Source organism: Petromyzon marinus, chromosome 14 (genome assembly GCF_048934315.1).
Source record: "Petromyzon marinus isolate PM22_M1 ecotype Great Lakes invasive population chromosome 14, UKy_Petmar_22M1.pri1.0, whole genome shotgun sequence".
Lineage (NCBI taxonomy): Eukaryota > Metazoa > Chordata > Hyperoartia > Petromyzontiformes > Petromyzontidae > Petromyzon > Petromyzon marinus.
The window spans coordinates 5,398,221-5,413,936 of record NC_133680.1 but is presented as its reverse complement, the minus strand read 5'-3'; the positions used below and the strand labels follow the sequence as shown (position 1 = coordinate 5,413,936).

At 51.0% G+C, this 15,716-nt stretch overlaps 1 protein-coding gene across 1 annotated transcript in view; it reads left to right on the top strand.

Moving 5' to 3' along the window:
* The first annotated feature begins 11,312 nt into the window (after window positions 1-11,312).
* SLC6A8 (solute carrier family 6 member 8) overlaps window positions 11,313-15,716 on the top strand; it is a 42,047-nt gene continuing 37,643 nt past the window's right edge. The window contains exon 1 of the mRNA XM_032954264.2: window positions 11,313-12,236. Within this exon, the coding sequence (XP_032810155.1) occupies window positions 11,933-12,236 (304 nt within the window). The 5' untranslated portion in view covers window positions 11,313-11,932. The remainder of the gene's footprint in view (window positions 12,237-15,716) is intronic.

Here is a 15,716-nt window from a genome sequence, read left to right as displayed (position 1 = left end):
AAATAATTATAAAATACTCCCAAATGCAACTGTAAGCAGTAGCAGAACATGCGTACCAACAAGGACACTCAATTTATTTTGATAATGTTGAAGTTCTCTGCAAAATAAGTTACCACTGACCGAGACTAATTCGATAATCTATCGAAATTGAAAGAAATAAAAAATAATTGTAACCGTTCGGATAGCTACCGACTTAGTGCTGCGTGGAAGCGAATAATCAAATAATACATTGTTTAAATGCATGCCTATACAGGGCACCATACTTCAATAGGGACTACCGCTGGTACGGCTATTTTAGTACACACAATGGACAGGAAGTACAAGATTAATGGGTTCGCATAATGCCCATGCATAATGTACGTTGACTCATTAATCCGGCCCCCCTCCCCCCACTTTGCACAAGAAAAGCGCACAAGTGTTATCACATCTACGCCTCTATATAGGGAACCAAACAGGGTGGCTTCTCCACAAATCTGGCTATCGCCTGATGAAGCCAGTTGTAATTACTGGCGAAACGTCGTACTCAGTTTGCAAATGTTGTGGCTTGGCCCTCCAACACACCGGTGTGCTGTACTAGTGACGAATTGGCCACGTTCTGTTTACGTGACAAACCTTACTAATTGGCTGTGTCGGGTGGTGGCGGGTTGAAAGACACATTTATATATTTACGCAATCTAACCCCCCAAAAAAACCTGTATTATGGACGTATATTATAGCATGTACGACGCTGTGGAGAAACCGCGTTACGCTAGGTGGCAGCCTTCTCTTGTTTGATCAGCTGTTGCCGAGGCTGATGGGTCGTGACGCAGGAAGAGACATTTAATTCGAATTTCGCTACATCATGCATTGCGTGCCAAGTGCTGTCATGCATTAAAAGCACGGCAGGGCAAATTTAGCCTTGAGAGGACGTTCAGCGTCGGTTGCCAAGATGTTAATGCCTGGCAGGGAATACGCACTTTTAAAAAATCCTCTGCCATTAAAACAACGTCACGTGCTAGCCTATCTGCGTGCATTTGCGTCAAACCACTGACAGCGCGATTGACTCGCTGCCAGAGGTGAGAACATATTTGTTGTCTGGGACGCGGCATTGGTTTCCCTTTTGAATGCATACACTTTGACTACAGTCGAATAGCCAGGTGTATAACCGATTATAGTAAAATATGACCAATTTCTCAGGAAGGCCTCATCGAGTTCTCAAGGTTATAATCTTTCCAGGAGGGCCCTGTATTTGGATGTTTGGCCATTTACATTGGGGTAGTGGGCCGACACTGAAAACTTCACGCACGCAGATTCAAGAACAAATTGCTGCACTGGCATCGACTGACCGCCTCGTTACTAAAGCCATCCATTTAAATTGCGATTACGTTGTACGTCAATATGGCAACGTGATCTTATTAATTTTATCCATGCTGATGCCTGTACTTTTTTTTTACTATACCATCGACTACGAAGTCTGTCGCATGTGAATTGCCGGCCGCATGGATGGCAGGGGTACAATAATGCCTGGATCTGTGCCAGGGCAGACATTCATCTGTGTGAGTAGCAGTTTGCTTGCTCGCGTCAATCCCATAGTCAATCCCCTAGCAAGCCCACGTCTGTTTTTAATGCCCATCGTTGCAACTGTCCACCCGATCTCTGAGCATGGTTCGGAATTTGGATTCGTGACCAGCAGGGATTTCCAGATTGCTGTCGGTGTGGCACTACGGAGTGGTAAACATCGTGGGTGCTCTCAGGGAGTCTTAATTTTCCTGCTACATGACGCCAAACACGAATGAAATTGCCTAAAAATTCCAATATAGCAGGATTTTTATGAACAAAGAAAGGTCTCGAAACACGGCGTAATTATCGTAATAATCTCCAAAAACATAAAAGCAAACGCTTTAAACTACCGCGACTGAATATGTATCACGCTAATTCGGCTCAAGCCAACGCTGCCCCGTGTATCCACACGAGGGTTGTCTGGGGACGTGAGACGCGTTTGGGTTTCAATCTTTGCCCGTTCGTTCTTAGCCGACGAAAAACCTCCGTGCTTCCTGTTTGCATTCTGACCTTGAAGTGAAACGTTGCTGCACGGACAGCGATGAATGTGGACGAGCCCCCTTGCTTACTAGGCCGGCATTTATTGCGTCTTTCTTTAACAATCCTCTCCTCTACCTCCTCCTACCCTTTATGAGCGAAAATAAGACATTGCGTTGCCAACGCCACGTAATGAATGCCCTCCCTGTTGCAGTGTTTGTCACAGTGTGTGCAGGTGGTCAGGGCTGCTTTGTGGCGGTAGTGCAGCGGTTAGCGCGCTGCGATATGTATGCGAAACTGTTTAATTTCTTTCGCACCGTACATAGACAACCGTGATCATCGGAGGTGCGGGGGAAGGACAACAAGAAGCTACTGTACACACAAAAAGCAGTTCTAAAGAAATGAATCTAGCGACCCGAGTTCGATTCCCGCTCACGACCAACACCATTGACGATTATCTGAACCGGTTCTGGGCCTCCCATAGGTCGACTTGAGTACCTGGTGCGGTGTGTAGTAAACATCGCCACTGGGGAGACAAAGGCGACCGGGCGTGTTGCTGGCCACCCACCCCCTCGTGTGCCGTGCCGGCCTTCATAGGTGCTCGCTGACAAGCACTTGCCCCAACAGTCTCTTAATGGCTACACGGGGGATCTTTGTCTTTGCGCAAGCGTTTTGCGGCACTGGCCACCGTCACAGATGAAGGGGGAAAGACTCGGTTGCAATGCGTGGCACTGTATACGTGTGTATTTTAAGCACAGATCCATCAACGGGGACGTGAGTGTCCAGGCGTAGAGAGAGAGAGCTTGGGGGTCATAGGAATGCGGGACCTTCCTTGCGTGTTCAGCCACCGTTACTCGAACGAGGAAAGTGCCCCGCACCTCGCCGCACACAAAGTTGTCGCTGTGGACACTTGGCACGACGATGAAAAGCCAAGCGTTGCGAATATGCGCAGGCTACCGAGGCACGGTGAAGAAGGCGGCTGTGCCTGCGGTTAGTTTATAGAAGCAGAGGTCACACAAACGCACGTCCGTATATAAAATGCGTTCTAGCCCGTTATATTCGCCGGTGTACACATACGTTCACGGTTAATTTGCCAGTTCACTCGTGGATAAGCCCCCCTCTCCCCCGGCATGACCATACTTCACCACGATGTTCATGTGGGTTGGTTAAGGGAGATGGGGTACGAAATTGGATTGTTTTTTTTATGCACTGCCCTCTACTGCCCGCAGCGTCAACTAAGCCTGCGCTTATGTTTAATGGTAGCCCATCCGAGCACAATCTGGGCACTTCTGTACTTTGCTCAGCTTTTGTTGTGCTATGGGATTGGGCGCATTCCGGGTGTAGTTGGTCTGTGGCTGTCAAAGCCGTCCCGAGGGGCGACTACCCCGGGCCCCGCACTTTGGAGGGGGGGGGGGCACGTTTCAACGTCACGGTGTCAGATGTAATATTCCCGGTTTAGTTGGAAGGCGTCGGGGAGGCCCACATAAAGTGGGATTTGCCTCGGGCCCTGCATCCCCCACCTATGTACGGCCCTGGTCGCTGCATTCGCAAATCCAGTGATATACTTAATACAATAAAGTAACAATAGTTTAGCATTCATTTACTGCACCTTTGTCAATCAATTAACCGACGAAGGTCAATCCCTGCGTCGCGTCGGTCATGGGAGTTGTATGTCCGAAACGTTGCCACGCTGTGATCAATTCAGGTTGGTAAGAGGCCCTGGGGTACGTGCCCAGGACCGGCTGAGATACGACTCGCCCTCTCATGTTAAGTTGTTAAGTCGGAATCGAACCAATAAAACCGCTGGGTTCATAGCGCATTGCGCAGAGCACTGCGCCAAACACTTCGTGCACCGCATTTCTTTTTGTTAAATTTATAATACACCGCAAAATAAAATAGAATTCTGAAAACTCTCTCTGATGAGATGGATGTAGAGGGGCTGCGATTCATCACATTACCGGTGAATTAAGACTTACGCCGGGCTGTGTAATGTAAAGCAATCATGATGAGCATTAAACTGCGTCTTGGGTTTTCAAGCGGTGCCAGGGTCAAGGCTTCGTCTCCGGTGCATTATCACTGACACTGATCAATGGGTCTTCAAATGGGATTTTTTTTAAACAATTGTGATGGTTAAGTTAGATAAGACGGATGCGGTTATGAATGTGAACTGCTGTTACGTGGAATTTGCTTCAATGAAGTATGCAAAGTAGGTCACGCGGTTGAATTTAGTTTGGTTTATAAATTCCAAGTGTATTGTAAGACCACACCAAACTAAAAAAAAACAGACCGACTCCCATGCTGCACCCAGAGACAGAAAGGGCAGAGGTTCGGTCGTATATACCTAGTTCCTGCCACACCAACGTAATGTGGACATGAACATGTATATGGAGTCTCATTGCCACTCCACTGTTAGATGGTGGCTTTCACAGTGTGTGGGCCGGGCGGGTTATTCGTCCATACTTTGCTGCACAGCAATGCCTCCTGATGCAAAACCGTAACCCCGCAAGCCTACAGAAATCTGCTGAATAGTACCCATCCAAGTACTATTCAGGCGCAAACCAGCGTAGCCACTGAGATCTGGTCAGATCACGCGCATTCCAGATGACTCGGCCATCAGCTGCAGTGCAATAGGATATTGTAAATGAGTCACCCACTCAAGTTGGTGCGTCTGATTTTTTTTCTCCTCTCCTGCCTTTGCAGTGTTCACTCAAGCATGAAATTCCATCCCCAAACTCTTCCTTTCTCCTACCCTACCAGCTATGGCCACGTGCTCGGTGACCTGCGATGCGGTGCTGCGCCTTGTGCAGCATCTCAGTGAAGGGATTCATGGGTGAGCTTTGTGTAGCAATACTCTCGGACCTCTCTGTGCCGGCTGCTGATGCTATGAATAGACCTTACATCAGGGCCACGTGAGGACATTCCTTGAATGGGAGCTTGGGGACTATATGGCGATGAGGGACAGAGTAGGGCTGGGCAAAAGCATGGGAATTGATGAAAAGGTCTAGAGCTAACGTTATGCGCGTTTGTGCAAATTCACAAATGGTTATATGTGACGTCATTACTATTCTCATCCATTCTTTATGATCCTATTTTCATGATCATATATGCTATCTTGACTTAAAGCTTTCGTGACTGCAGGAATTCATATTATTTGCGTCTTTCGGTAAAGTCACGTAGATACTGTAGGTTCAAAGAAAATACCAAAAAACTACGACGTTTCGATCGCAACACACGTGGTCGTCATCAGGAAAAGACGACCGCTTGTGTTGCGATCGAAACGTCGTAGTTTTGTTAATTTGTTCTTTTCTTTGAACCTATCTACGTGACTTTACCGAAAGACTCAAACAATATATGTAAACTATCGTCATCCAATAATCTGCAATCATCGTGATATAATTCTCGAATCGTAATTGCAGCCATCATCATCATCAAACAAGGCAGTTGTTATTATGCATTCACTAATGCAGTCACCATCCACAACAAATCATTGGAGAAAAACAATACAAGCTGAATTATAGATTCGTTATTATGCAATGATGGTGATGATGTTGACGACTATCATTATCGCCTCGTTGCAAGGTGATGGCTGCATGGAGACTATACTTCATGAGGAATCATCCAGAAGTGAACCAAAACCTTGCTTAGGTAATGAACTGAGAGCTGCAGTCTCAGCGAGCCCCATTAGAGAGTCCCCGACAATGCGCGTCTTGCAACCCACTCGAGCCAGATGGGTCCCGGAGGTCGCACAGAACTGGATCCCTTTACATGGCCAGGCAGCCTCGTGACGAGGTCATGTTTCTCATGGGAAGTGTTTTATTTTCCATGTGCAGCTGCTATAGTGGTTAAGGTGACGTCCTGGTGCAGCGAATATCCCAGATCGTGGAGACCTTTCGTTTGACATTCGACAATCTGTCACAACATTTTTACTGGCAGACATCCAGACCCACTAACCCGAATGGACGGTGGTGTAAGACTCTCTCGGAAACGAGTGTGTACGATTGCTTATTCACCTGTCACCCACTGAAAAAAAATCCTTGGAAACCCATGACTCAAACAATCCAATGTTACAAGTCAGGTTACGATGTCAAGATATAATCACGGCCAACGCCAATAATGACACCAGGTCTCATCATCGATCCCTTATGCTGGATTCCGTTCTTCCCCAGTTTTTAATTCTCCTCTGCTGCCCCCCCCCCACCATGGTCTGGAACTCCCTTCTCAGACATTCGTGCTGTCGACTTCCCGCCTCTTTTAAAGTCCCAGGCTCAATAATTAATGTCCTTTTCTCTGGCTATGACTGACCGCCTCTAAACAATCAATCAAATATGCCCACTGTTTCTGAACAGCGTCTTGAGATGTTAAATCTAGACGCTATATAGATTCGCATTGTATAATATTTGTTAAAGGGTCAACACCTGAAGCAATTGGCGGGACCCCGGGGTCCCATCACTGCCCCGGGGTGGGAAAAGCCGCGTAGCGACACGAGTCTTGCCTTAACGACAACAAAACTAGTGTCAATCGATTGGCCTCGTCGAGAGCTACTCGGGGCACTAAGTTTGGTAAAAAGTTGAAAAATTACATGAACACGTTAAATTCACTGCCTGGGGGGCGGGCTCGCCTTGGCAAAGAAGCTGAGGATCGACGGCTGACCGGAGGGCGTCGTCGCCGCGCGCGACTGCAGCGGACGCCCCCCGGGGCTTGCGTTTGGCCGGTGAGGTGGCGCCCATCGTGTCGATCGCCGCCTGCTGCTGGCGCTTGTTGGCGCGAGTCTGGGCGGGCGGCGCGTTGCTGTCGGGATCACGAGTGGGCGGACTGAAGAAAAATAATAATTATTGACCTGATTTTTGCGGGACCCCGGGGTCCCGCCAAATGATTCACCTGACCTTCATATAATTATCTTACAATCTAATGTCTTTAGGTATGTACGTTTGGTTGCCGACTACTGGGTGGGTACTCCCATTGACGACCTCAGTAACGCGACCTCCATCCTGCACACGTGTCCCACCAATCACAACCTCCCCTTTATTGCCACGTCCCATTCCGAAACGCCAAGTTGTTTATCTTATTCCTTCCACGAAATTGCGAACATCCTCCATACACAGACTTGCCAAGGTGGGTGAGTGAAGGCGCGGGTAGGGGGGTGGTGATCCCGAAATTTCAAGCGTATTAAATAGGGCTCCACATAACAAAAATGCGTTGGTTTTCCTCCGGTGAATATCAACGATGCCTCATCGCGCCCCTCACGTGTAGGGATTGCCCACACCCTCCACCACACACCTGTATTCAACGTCCGGTGTTGACCTACGCCTTGCCCTGTAAAAGTTGAACTCTGACCCATACGGTAGTAAGACGTCTTAGAAAAGGGCAAATGGTGCAGCCCCGATGGCTAAAGGCCCTCCACTAAAGGGAGCTCTAGAGGAGAGCCCGCAATGTCGAGGGTAATTTCGGCCTACTCATCCACACTGGCACAGATGTCTTGGAAAACTCGTGGTGGTGACGTTACCTACGCTTCATCCCACCACAGGCGACCAGCCAGTCGACTCTGGTGTGGCGCATTTACATATCAACTGGGTGAACAGAGGCGGGTCAGGAGGCGGGCGTGGCGGGGGGAGGGTACGACAAATAATGACCAGAGTTTCAGCTTCCGCCCCGGGAAATCGATTCAAACCGAAAGGATGGGGGAGGGCGGGTGGGGCCTGGATTTCAATGCCAGTGTGCTAACCCATAATACCACGGCATCCCCCCCCACCCCCTACACACACGTTCGGTCAAGTACATTTCATTGTATGGCAGTTTTGTGAAAGGCTCGCTACAATACATAGCAATGAGTTGGAAAACCCTGTGTGTGTGTTGGTTACAATCACCGATGCTGATGCATGGCTTGCGCGGGAGTATAGCGCCGCACGTGATTACGGCTCAAGTCAACACGTGCGATGGCTTTAATCAGGGGCACGGTAAATCCGCTTCCAAGAAACTCTAACAAAGACAAAGACCCCCCATGTAGCCTTGAACACAAACAGCAAGTGCTGTTGGCCAGCACCGTTGAAAGCCGGTACGCCACACCGAGGGGGGGGGGGGGGGGTGCTTACAAATCGCATCAGGTGCTGATCAAAGGCTAAGTCAACCTAGGGGAGACCCAGCACCGGTTCAAATATTCGCCAATGTTTGGTCGTGAGCGGAAATCGAAATCGGGTCACCTTCGCACTCGCACTGCGAAGGTGACCACTCGGCCACCACCGACTCACGGGCAACGTCGAGAGTCCGGATCACGCCGCCACCCAGAGACCAACAAAGAGACTTCTGTTGTTCGTAATCGAGAGGCGACGTGTTTGTTCACCGCTGCATAAGGGGCTCCAGACGCTGTGTTGGTCGTGAAGGGATCTATTTGGTAGTGCGCTGCGCTACTCACTCGGCGACCCCAGTTCGATTCCCGCTCACGGCCAATACCAGTGACGAGTATTCGAACCGGTCCTGGGTCTCACCTAGATCGACTCAGCCTCAAATGAGTACCTGGTGCGGAGTAAAAATAATAATAAATCGCCACTGGGGAGACAAAGGCGGCCGGGCGTGGCGTTGGCCACCCACCCCCTCGTGTGCCGTACCGGCCTTCATGGGTGCTCGCTAACAGCAGCACTTGACCCAACAGTCTGTTAAGGCTACACGGGGGATCTTTGTCATTTGACCATACTTCACCACGTTGGTAAGTGCGGGTTGGTGAAGGTGGGGGACCATAGACAATTGATGTTTTCTACACTGCAAACTGTTGCCCACCACGTGGCCCCGTAGCCGATTAACAGCAAGTGACTAACAACTAGTGAATACCCATCCGAGCACTATGCCAGCTCTTTCCTGCTGAGCTTCCGAGATCCGAGTTATAACCTCCGCAGAGCCCGAAACGAGAGAGCTACGTTGTTGATAATAATTCGGGCAGACTGTCTTCAAAACAGCGACAACAAAAAACAACACGGTGACATCACCGTTCCAGAGGATATTTATCCGCACCACCTTGCCACGACAAACACCTCCACGAACGGCAGCAGGGCCAGACGACCTCGCTATTGTACGGTTTCATCATTATTATTAAGAATGCGTCAGTGCGGGATAAGTAACCCCCGTTATCCAACTGCTTGAATGTGAGCGGGTAATTCGGCACAGCCTGAGGTCTCCAACACACAAATGCGTGATCTCTGCTGGGCTAAGGAGGCAAATCATGCAAAGGCCGCAGTGAAAGGCAGCAAACAAATGGCAAAACAGTATATGAAACACGTGTCTTCAACGTGAAAAATATAAACAAAACCCGCGACAGGAATACCAAGCGCGTTTTCCAGTCCAAAAAAAAAACACACACGTGTCAAATAATCACCGTCAGCCACGGTCAATCCACCGCTCGATGAAATGCCTCCACAAGTCACGATCCTGCGACGCAACAAACCAACCAAGCAAACGAACGCGGACGCACTCGTAGAGGTTGCATTAAATTAAAACAAAATCACGATTTGTGAGATGTCATTCAATTTGTGGCCATGTCGGACTGTTCAATGAAGATGCGCTCAGTGACGTCAGTGCTCCGCTCGTGATTGGGGAGGCAATGGGCGTAATCAGGAGAAGTGCATTCCGGTGCGTGCGTCGAAGTCGAACGCGCTGCAGTTCACGAAGGCGTGCGCATGGAAACGAAAACCCCCACCGAGCCCACGTCAATGGATGGGGTGGAGCGACTGCGAGGCGGTTAGCGCATTGCGCTATGGAAACCCGCTCGCCCGAGTTCGAGTCCCAGCCACGGCTAACGCAACAGCAGTGGCGACCACGAACGTCTGAAGCGGTGCTGGGGGTCACCCCTTTTCACTAGCGTGATAAAGTACGGTTAAGAACCAGCCCCCCCCCAACCCCCACCCCCACCCCACACACACACAGCCCCCACACAGTCGGACACGGCGTGGCTATTCCTTCGTCATATCATTTATAATTAATATTTTAAACACGCGCGCACGCCAAAGAAGCGCATTGCGACTTCGCTTTGCTACGTAAATTATGAATCCGCTCACGTGCCGCCTTCCTCCGTCCGCGTGGTACACACAGCAACGATTGTCAAATGCAAACGGATGGGGAGGGGGGCAGCTCTTCATCTCAAGCGAAGATTACTCCTTGCGTAATGCGGAGAGAGAGAGAGCAAAAGGGGGGGGGGGGCAATGAGGATATATGGGGACGCGAAATTGCTACGCGCAGTAGCCAATGGTGCGCGATTGGCTGCTGGCGTCGGGGATGAGATGCAGGGCGCAGAGATAAAGGTGCCGACAGAGACGCGGCGCAGGGGGGTGGGGGTGGGGCGCATCCGTTTCGCGTGTTCATTCGCACGGTGGTCACAACGTCGAGACGCGCGTGCGTGCGTGTGGGGCACATCGGGAGCAACGTCCGAAATGCAAATGCGGCAGCCGCCGCGCAAAGAGAGACTTTGGTCGGCCACCACCACCACCATCACCACTCCCACCACCACCATCACTCCCACCACCACCATCACTCCCACCACCATCACCACTCCCACCACCACCATCACTCCCACCACCACCACATCACTCCCACCACCACCATCACCACTCCCACCACCATCACCACTCCCACCACCACCATCACTCCCACCACCACCATCACTCCCACCACCACCATCACCACTCCCACCACCACCACTCCCACCACCACTCCCACCACCACCATCACTCCCACCACCACCATCACCACTCCCACCACCACCACTCCCACCACCACTCCCACCACCACCACCACTCCCACCTCCGTGCTCAGTCTCGGTTCCCGACGCGCCGAGCGCGTTCGTACGCACGTCGCTGCACGTACGCTCGCTCGCTACGTCACGACACGGGTAGGAGCAAAGGATCTTAAAACGGCCGCTACACCCCCACCCCCCTCGCATCATCCATCTCCCCCTTCCCTCCCTGCCTCCCTCTCTCCCCTGCTCCTCCTCCCGAACCGCAGCAACATCATCAACCCATGACCATGGCACCCGCCCACCGGTACCCCCCCCCCCTCCACAACCCCCGCAGATGGAGAGGTCCTCCCATCCACCCGGACCATAAAAAGACGTGTCCCCGCTACCCCCTCCTCCTCCAGCTCCCCTCCCACCTCCTCCCTCCCGCTCAGCCGCCTCACCTCCTCCCACCCCCCGAATGCACCCCGCCGCGTCATCCTCCCACCAACCCAGACCCTAAGCAGGGCTGGAGAGAGAGAGAGAAGAGAGGAGGGAGGGAGGGAGACACAAAAAGTGTTAGTGGTGGTGGGGGGGGGGAAGGTATCCATGATCTACTACCACGTGGTCACCGTTATGCGGGTATAAATAGAGGCTGCGCCGCTCGCGGGAAGAGAGCGCAGACGCAGCAGCAGAAGAGCGGCGTGAAGAGAAGGGCAGAGAGAGAGAGCAGAGAGAGAAGAAACGACGCGAGAGAGAGAGAAGAGACGACAACAGCGATCTGGCTGTAGCGCGAAGCAGTGGCGATGAGAGCGTGAAGGCGAACGTCGTTGGTGCGCGTCCCCGCTCGCCTAGGCTCCTTTTCTCGGATCCCATGCGATTCTTCAGGCTCTCATTTAAGTGTTTTGTAGATTGCTTCTGATTCCCTTCGGTCGCGGCACCTAAAATAAGAACGAGTCTTCTCTCTACGACAAAACATAACCAAACGCACCGCGGTCGGGTCGGGCTGAGTGGTGGTGGTGGTGCCGGCGGCTCGCTAACCCGTCCCGACCGAGGGGTGTTTGGTTCATCCAAACCGCGTGCGCTGGGAGCCGGGGCTGCGTTTGGGTTGGTGGGGTTGGTGGGTGGGTGGGTTGGGGGGGGAAGTCGTCTTTTTTTGCGTTATTTTGGGTTGTCGAGGAAGAAAGAGGTGAACGAAGAGCACGTGGTGGTGGTGTGAAGATGAAGATGAGGCAGTTTCAGCTGTGCCCGGAGAGTCCGTGCGATGGCTCCAGCGACGATGGCGCGGTGGTCGATGCCGGGGACCACGCGCGCGTCGTGGTGGTGGCGGCGGCGAGCGGCGGCGGCGGCAAGGGCGACCACGAGTGCGCAGAGGCGGGCGGCGGAAGCCCCCAGCCCAGGGGCGAGTACAGAGAGCGGGAGACGTGGACCCGGCAGATGGACTTCATCATGTCGTGCGTGGGCTTCGCTGTGGGTCTGGGCAACGTCTGGCGCTTCCCTTACCTGTGCTACAAGAATGGCGGAGGTGCGCTCACACACACACACCGAAAGACAAAAGATTGATCCACACACCCCCCCCCCCCTCGTTTGGGCAAGCGCTGTTCGCGACCATCCATTCTTGCCATCGCAGCGCACGAGGCGCCTGCTAAGCCACGAACAATGATGCCGCTCACTTAACGGTGCAACACGCGCGTCGCAGGCGTCGTTTCGCAATTGCCACAGGCCTCGGGATCCACCACCACCCACCACCACCAATAACCACAACCCACCACCACCAATCACCACCATCGACCACCCACCACCACCACCAACTTGCACGCGCGGCTGAGCGGTCTTGCCCGCTCGTTCATTCATTCGACCGCGCCGTTGAATGGGGCGGGCAGATGGCAAATCGCCGTCAACGCGCCGCGCGCGCCCGATGATTGTTACACGCGTGCCCGATGATTGTTACACGCGTGCCCACGCGCGACGATTGATTGCTGGGGTCGGGGGGGGGGAGTGCGCGCGCAGCCGATTTACATTCACTCGAATTCGCCGGCGCTCTCTGTGCCGACGTGCTTGCTCCATTGGCGAGCGTCAGACGTGTTGCGGCGTGAGACGTTCACGTTGAGCGGCAGGCAGGCAGGCAGGAGGCGAGCGAGCTGGGTATAAACCCCCCGCGGAACGTGAGGACTGGAGTAGCGTGGGTTGAGAGCCGGTATCAAATCCCTGCTTTTCTAGGTGGCAAGGGGATGAGCTCTAGGTCCGCACGTGCCGTCCTTACTGATGAGGTGTCGGAGCCGCGTCTGCGTGAGCGGGGGGATGTTCACGGACTGCAGGGGCAGCCAATCCTGACGCTTCCACCCCCCCCCCCTCCACCACCACCACACATCCCTGATCATCACCGCACGTGTCCCCGCGCACTGTACAGACCCGTGGTGCTCTGTCCATTGATATGTTAATTGCGGAGCCATCGTCGTCACGTTTGCCCGTTGCCGAGCAGATTGATGAAATTCTCAATTGGGCTCTCACCTGGCTACAAGTGACCGTCAATGAGTCGCACAATTGCCATGCGTCATTGTCATCAGCAGCAGCGGCGGCGGCGGCCGTGCTGAAGCCACTGCTGGATGCGTAAAAGCCCCGTCCCAACGAACCGCTAGCCCCGCTGTCTCTCACGACCGCCATGCGATGTAATAAAACGAAATGTAATTTACAATACAAAAACACATTTTAGAAGGGGCTAAATGACCCCGGGTCGCAAGACCTTGTGCAAAAAGCAGTGCATATACGAACGAGCGTTCTTCATGGCTACGGAAGAGGGCTTATATTTTCGTTGTTTAGGTGAAAGGAAGGTTAGGGTTCGGATTTCTGGAGAGAGCAGGGTGGTGGGAAAAAATATATATTTATGGATCGAGGAATCTGGAGAGATAGAAACAGTTGTTAGCACAGGGATTAGCGGGAGGAAACCTTGGCTTTAAAAATAAAAATGGAACGTGGACAGCTGTTGGGGGGTGGGGGCAGTCTAGAATGCGTGGTAGCAGTGGAGAAGTAGCCACCGTTTGTCAGAATTTTAGCTCGTGTATTTCACAGAATAAAAACGGCGTAAAAGACACCCAATGGGGCAGTATAAATATATGTCCACGCTGAACACGGCCAATGCATTAATTGCGTGACAATTTTATTTTAACACCACGGGAGGTCATTTGGAATTACAGAAAATTTTCGCACGAGCAAACAAATTGCCACGATTTGTCATCCACCGGTTGCGTTATCGTTGTCCGGCACGATGTCTCTGTGCTTGGGGAGCTTCTTCAGCTCCGAGCAACGTGGGGGCGAAAACATTGGACAGCATGCCGAGCAAACACGCGTCCCACTCCGAAAATACATCGGGAGTGAACCAGCAGCTGAACCACCCGGAGACGCACACTGGTCGATTTGGTGGCCATGCTGGTTTTATGAGCTTGCCTCCAGGGTTTAACTGGCCATGCTCAGTGATTGACGGAACCTCATCCATGTGCTACGGCTCGATTTGCCGTCACTGGAACTACACCAGCTGCCACCAGAGCTCTGGGGACATCTGTAAAAATGTGGTGATTTTATTTCGCCAAATTTGTCGATTGTTAAGAATTTCCCCTCCCCAGCCATCTCTTCCTGAAATGCGACGGCACCGGTTTTTTTCTTTGTAAAATGTAAACTCTATTTTAAAGGGCAACCTTTTTTGTTCGTGTTGTTTAGTTTGTTGTCCTTTCCCGTACCTCTGGTTAGCACGGTTGACTATATATGGTGCGAAAGAAGTTATACATAAATACATTAACCGTGACTTGTCTCTGGATCATGCAATAGCTGAGAAAAATAAAACGCCGTTAAACACTATCTCCGATGGCGGCCAGGAAGTGTTTATTAATAGCCAAACCTGCCGAGTAAGAAGCACAATTTGTGAATTAGAAAACATTAACCTGTGGTCGCCATGGCTTCTCACCTGGGTTATAAATAACGGCCATCTATTTGTGTCATTTGATTTTCCTTACAATGAGCCAGCAATTAAAATACAACAGACAGCACATACTACATGTTAGATAAGCAATACATGACACAAACGCATTATACTCATATTTATGTAATGGGATTTGACAATTTAACATAACTGCAAGGCATTCAAAAATTATATAATAGGTTTGAAACAATAACAAATATTGGATACAATTTTCATTTTATTTCAACACGAAGATTGTTTACGAGGGCAGCAATTTAAGTCTGCCATAGCACGTGCAAGGATAGCCAATTCTAACTCCACATACTATATGTAAATTTCTTTGAATTGGTCAGTGGGTAAAAATTCTGAATTCTATTTAAAGGGCAACTTTAGCACCAGTTTAACACGTTGGTTATTCGCGAACAATATTCATAATGATTGTTTTTGGGTTAGATCGCATAAATATAAATATGTTGTTAACCCACCACCACCCGGCACAGCAAGGCTTGTCACGTGAACAAAATGTGCCGATGAGTCACTACTTAAGCAATAACTATTCAATTTTATCGACAACATTTATATTTAAGCGATCTAACCCAAAAAACCACCCCCCCTTCATTTCAAACGTTGGCACCACCTTACATTCAATTAGTTTTCTCGGGGCTCTCACATCAGATGCGGTTAGAGAAATGAAGGCACGAATTCTGCCGCGTGGCGAAATTAAATTGCCGTGTGGGGCGCATCTCCGTCTTGGACTTGCGTACGCTCGCAAAGTCACGCGCAGTGCATAACGTTGCACCACATCGCGCAAGTAGTATCAAAACCAAACCATTAACGGTGCTCTTTAACCCCATAAAAAATAGCACAGAAACCAAAAGATTCATTATCATTGTCATCACGACCAATGGGCAGGTAGCCCCGTAGGTGTCCACTGCACATTTGGTCATTTGTTTCCACTTTCCTCTCTGTCTTGTGCCAAAACTCTCAAGTGGTGCCACATCTTTCACTGGCACCAATTACTTATGTCGTCGTCAAGCCCTTGTCTGTTAAAAA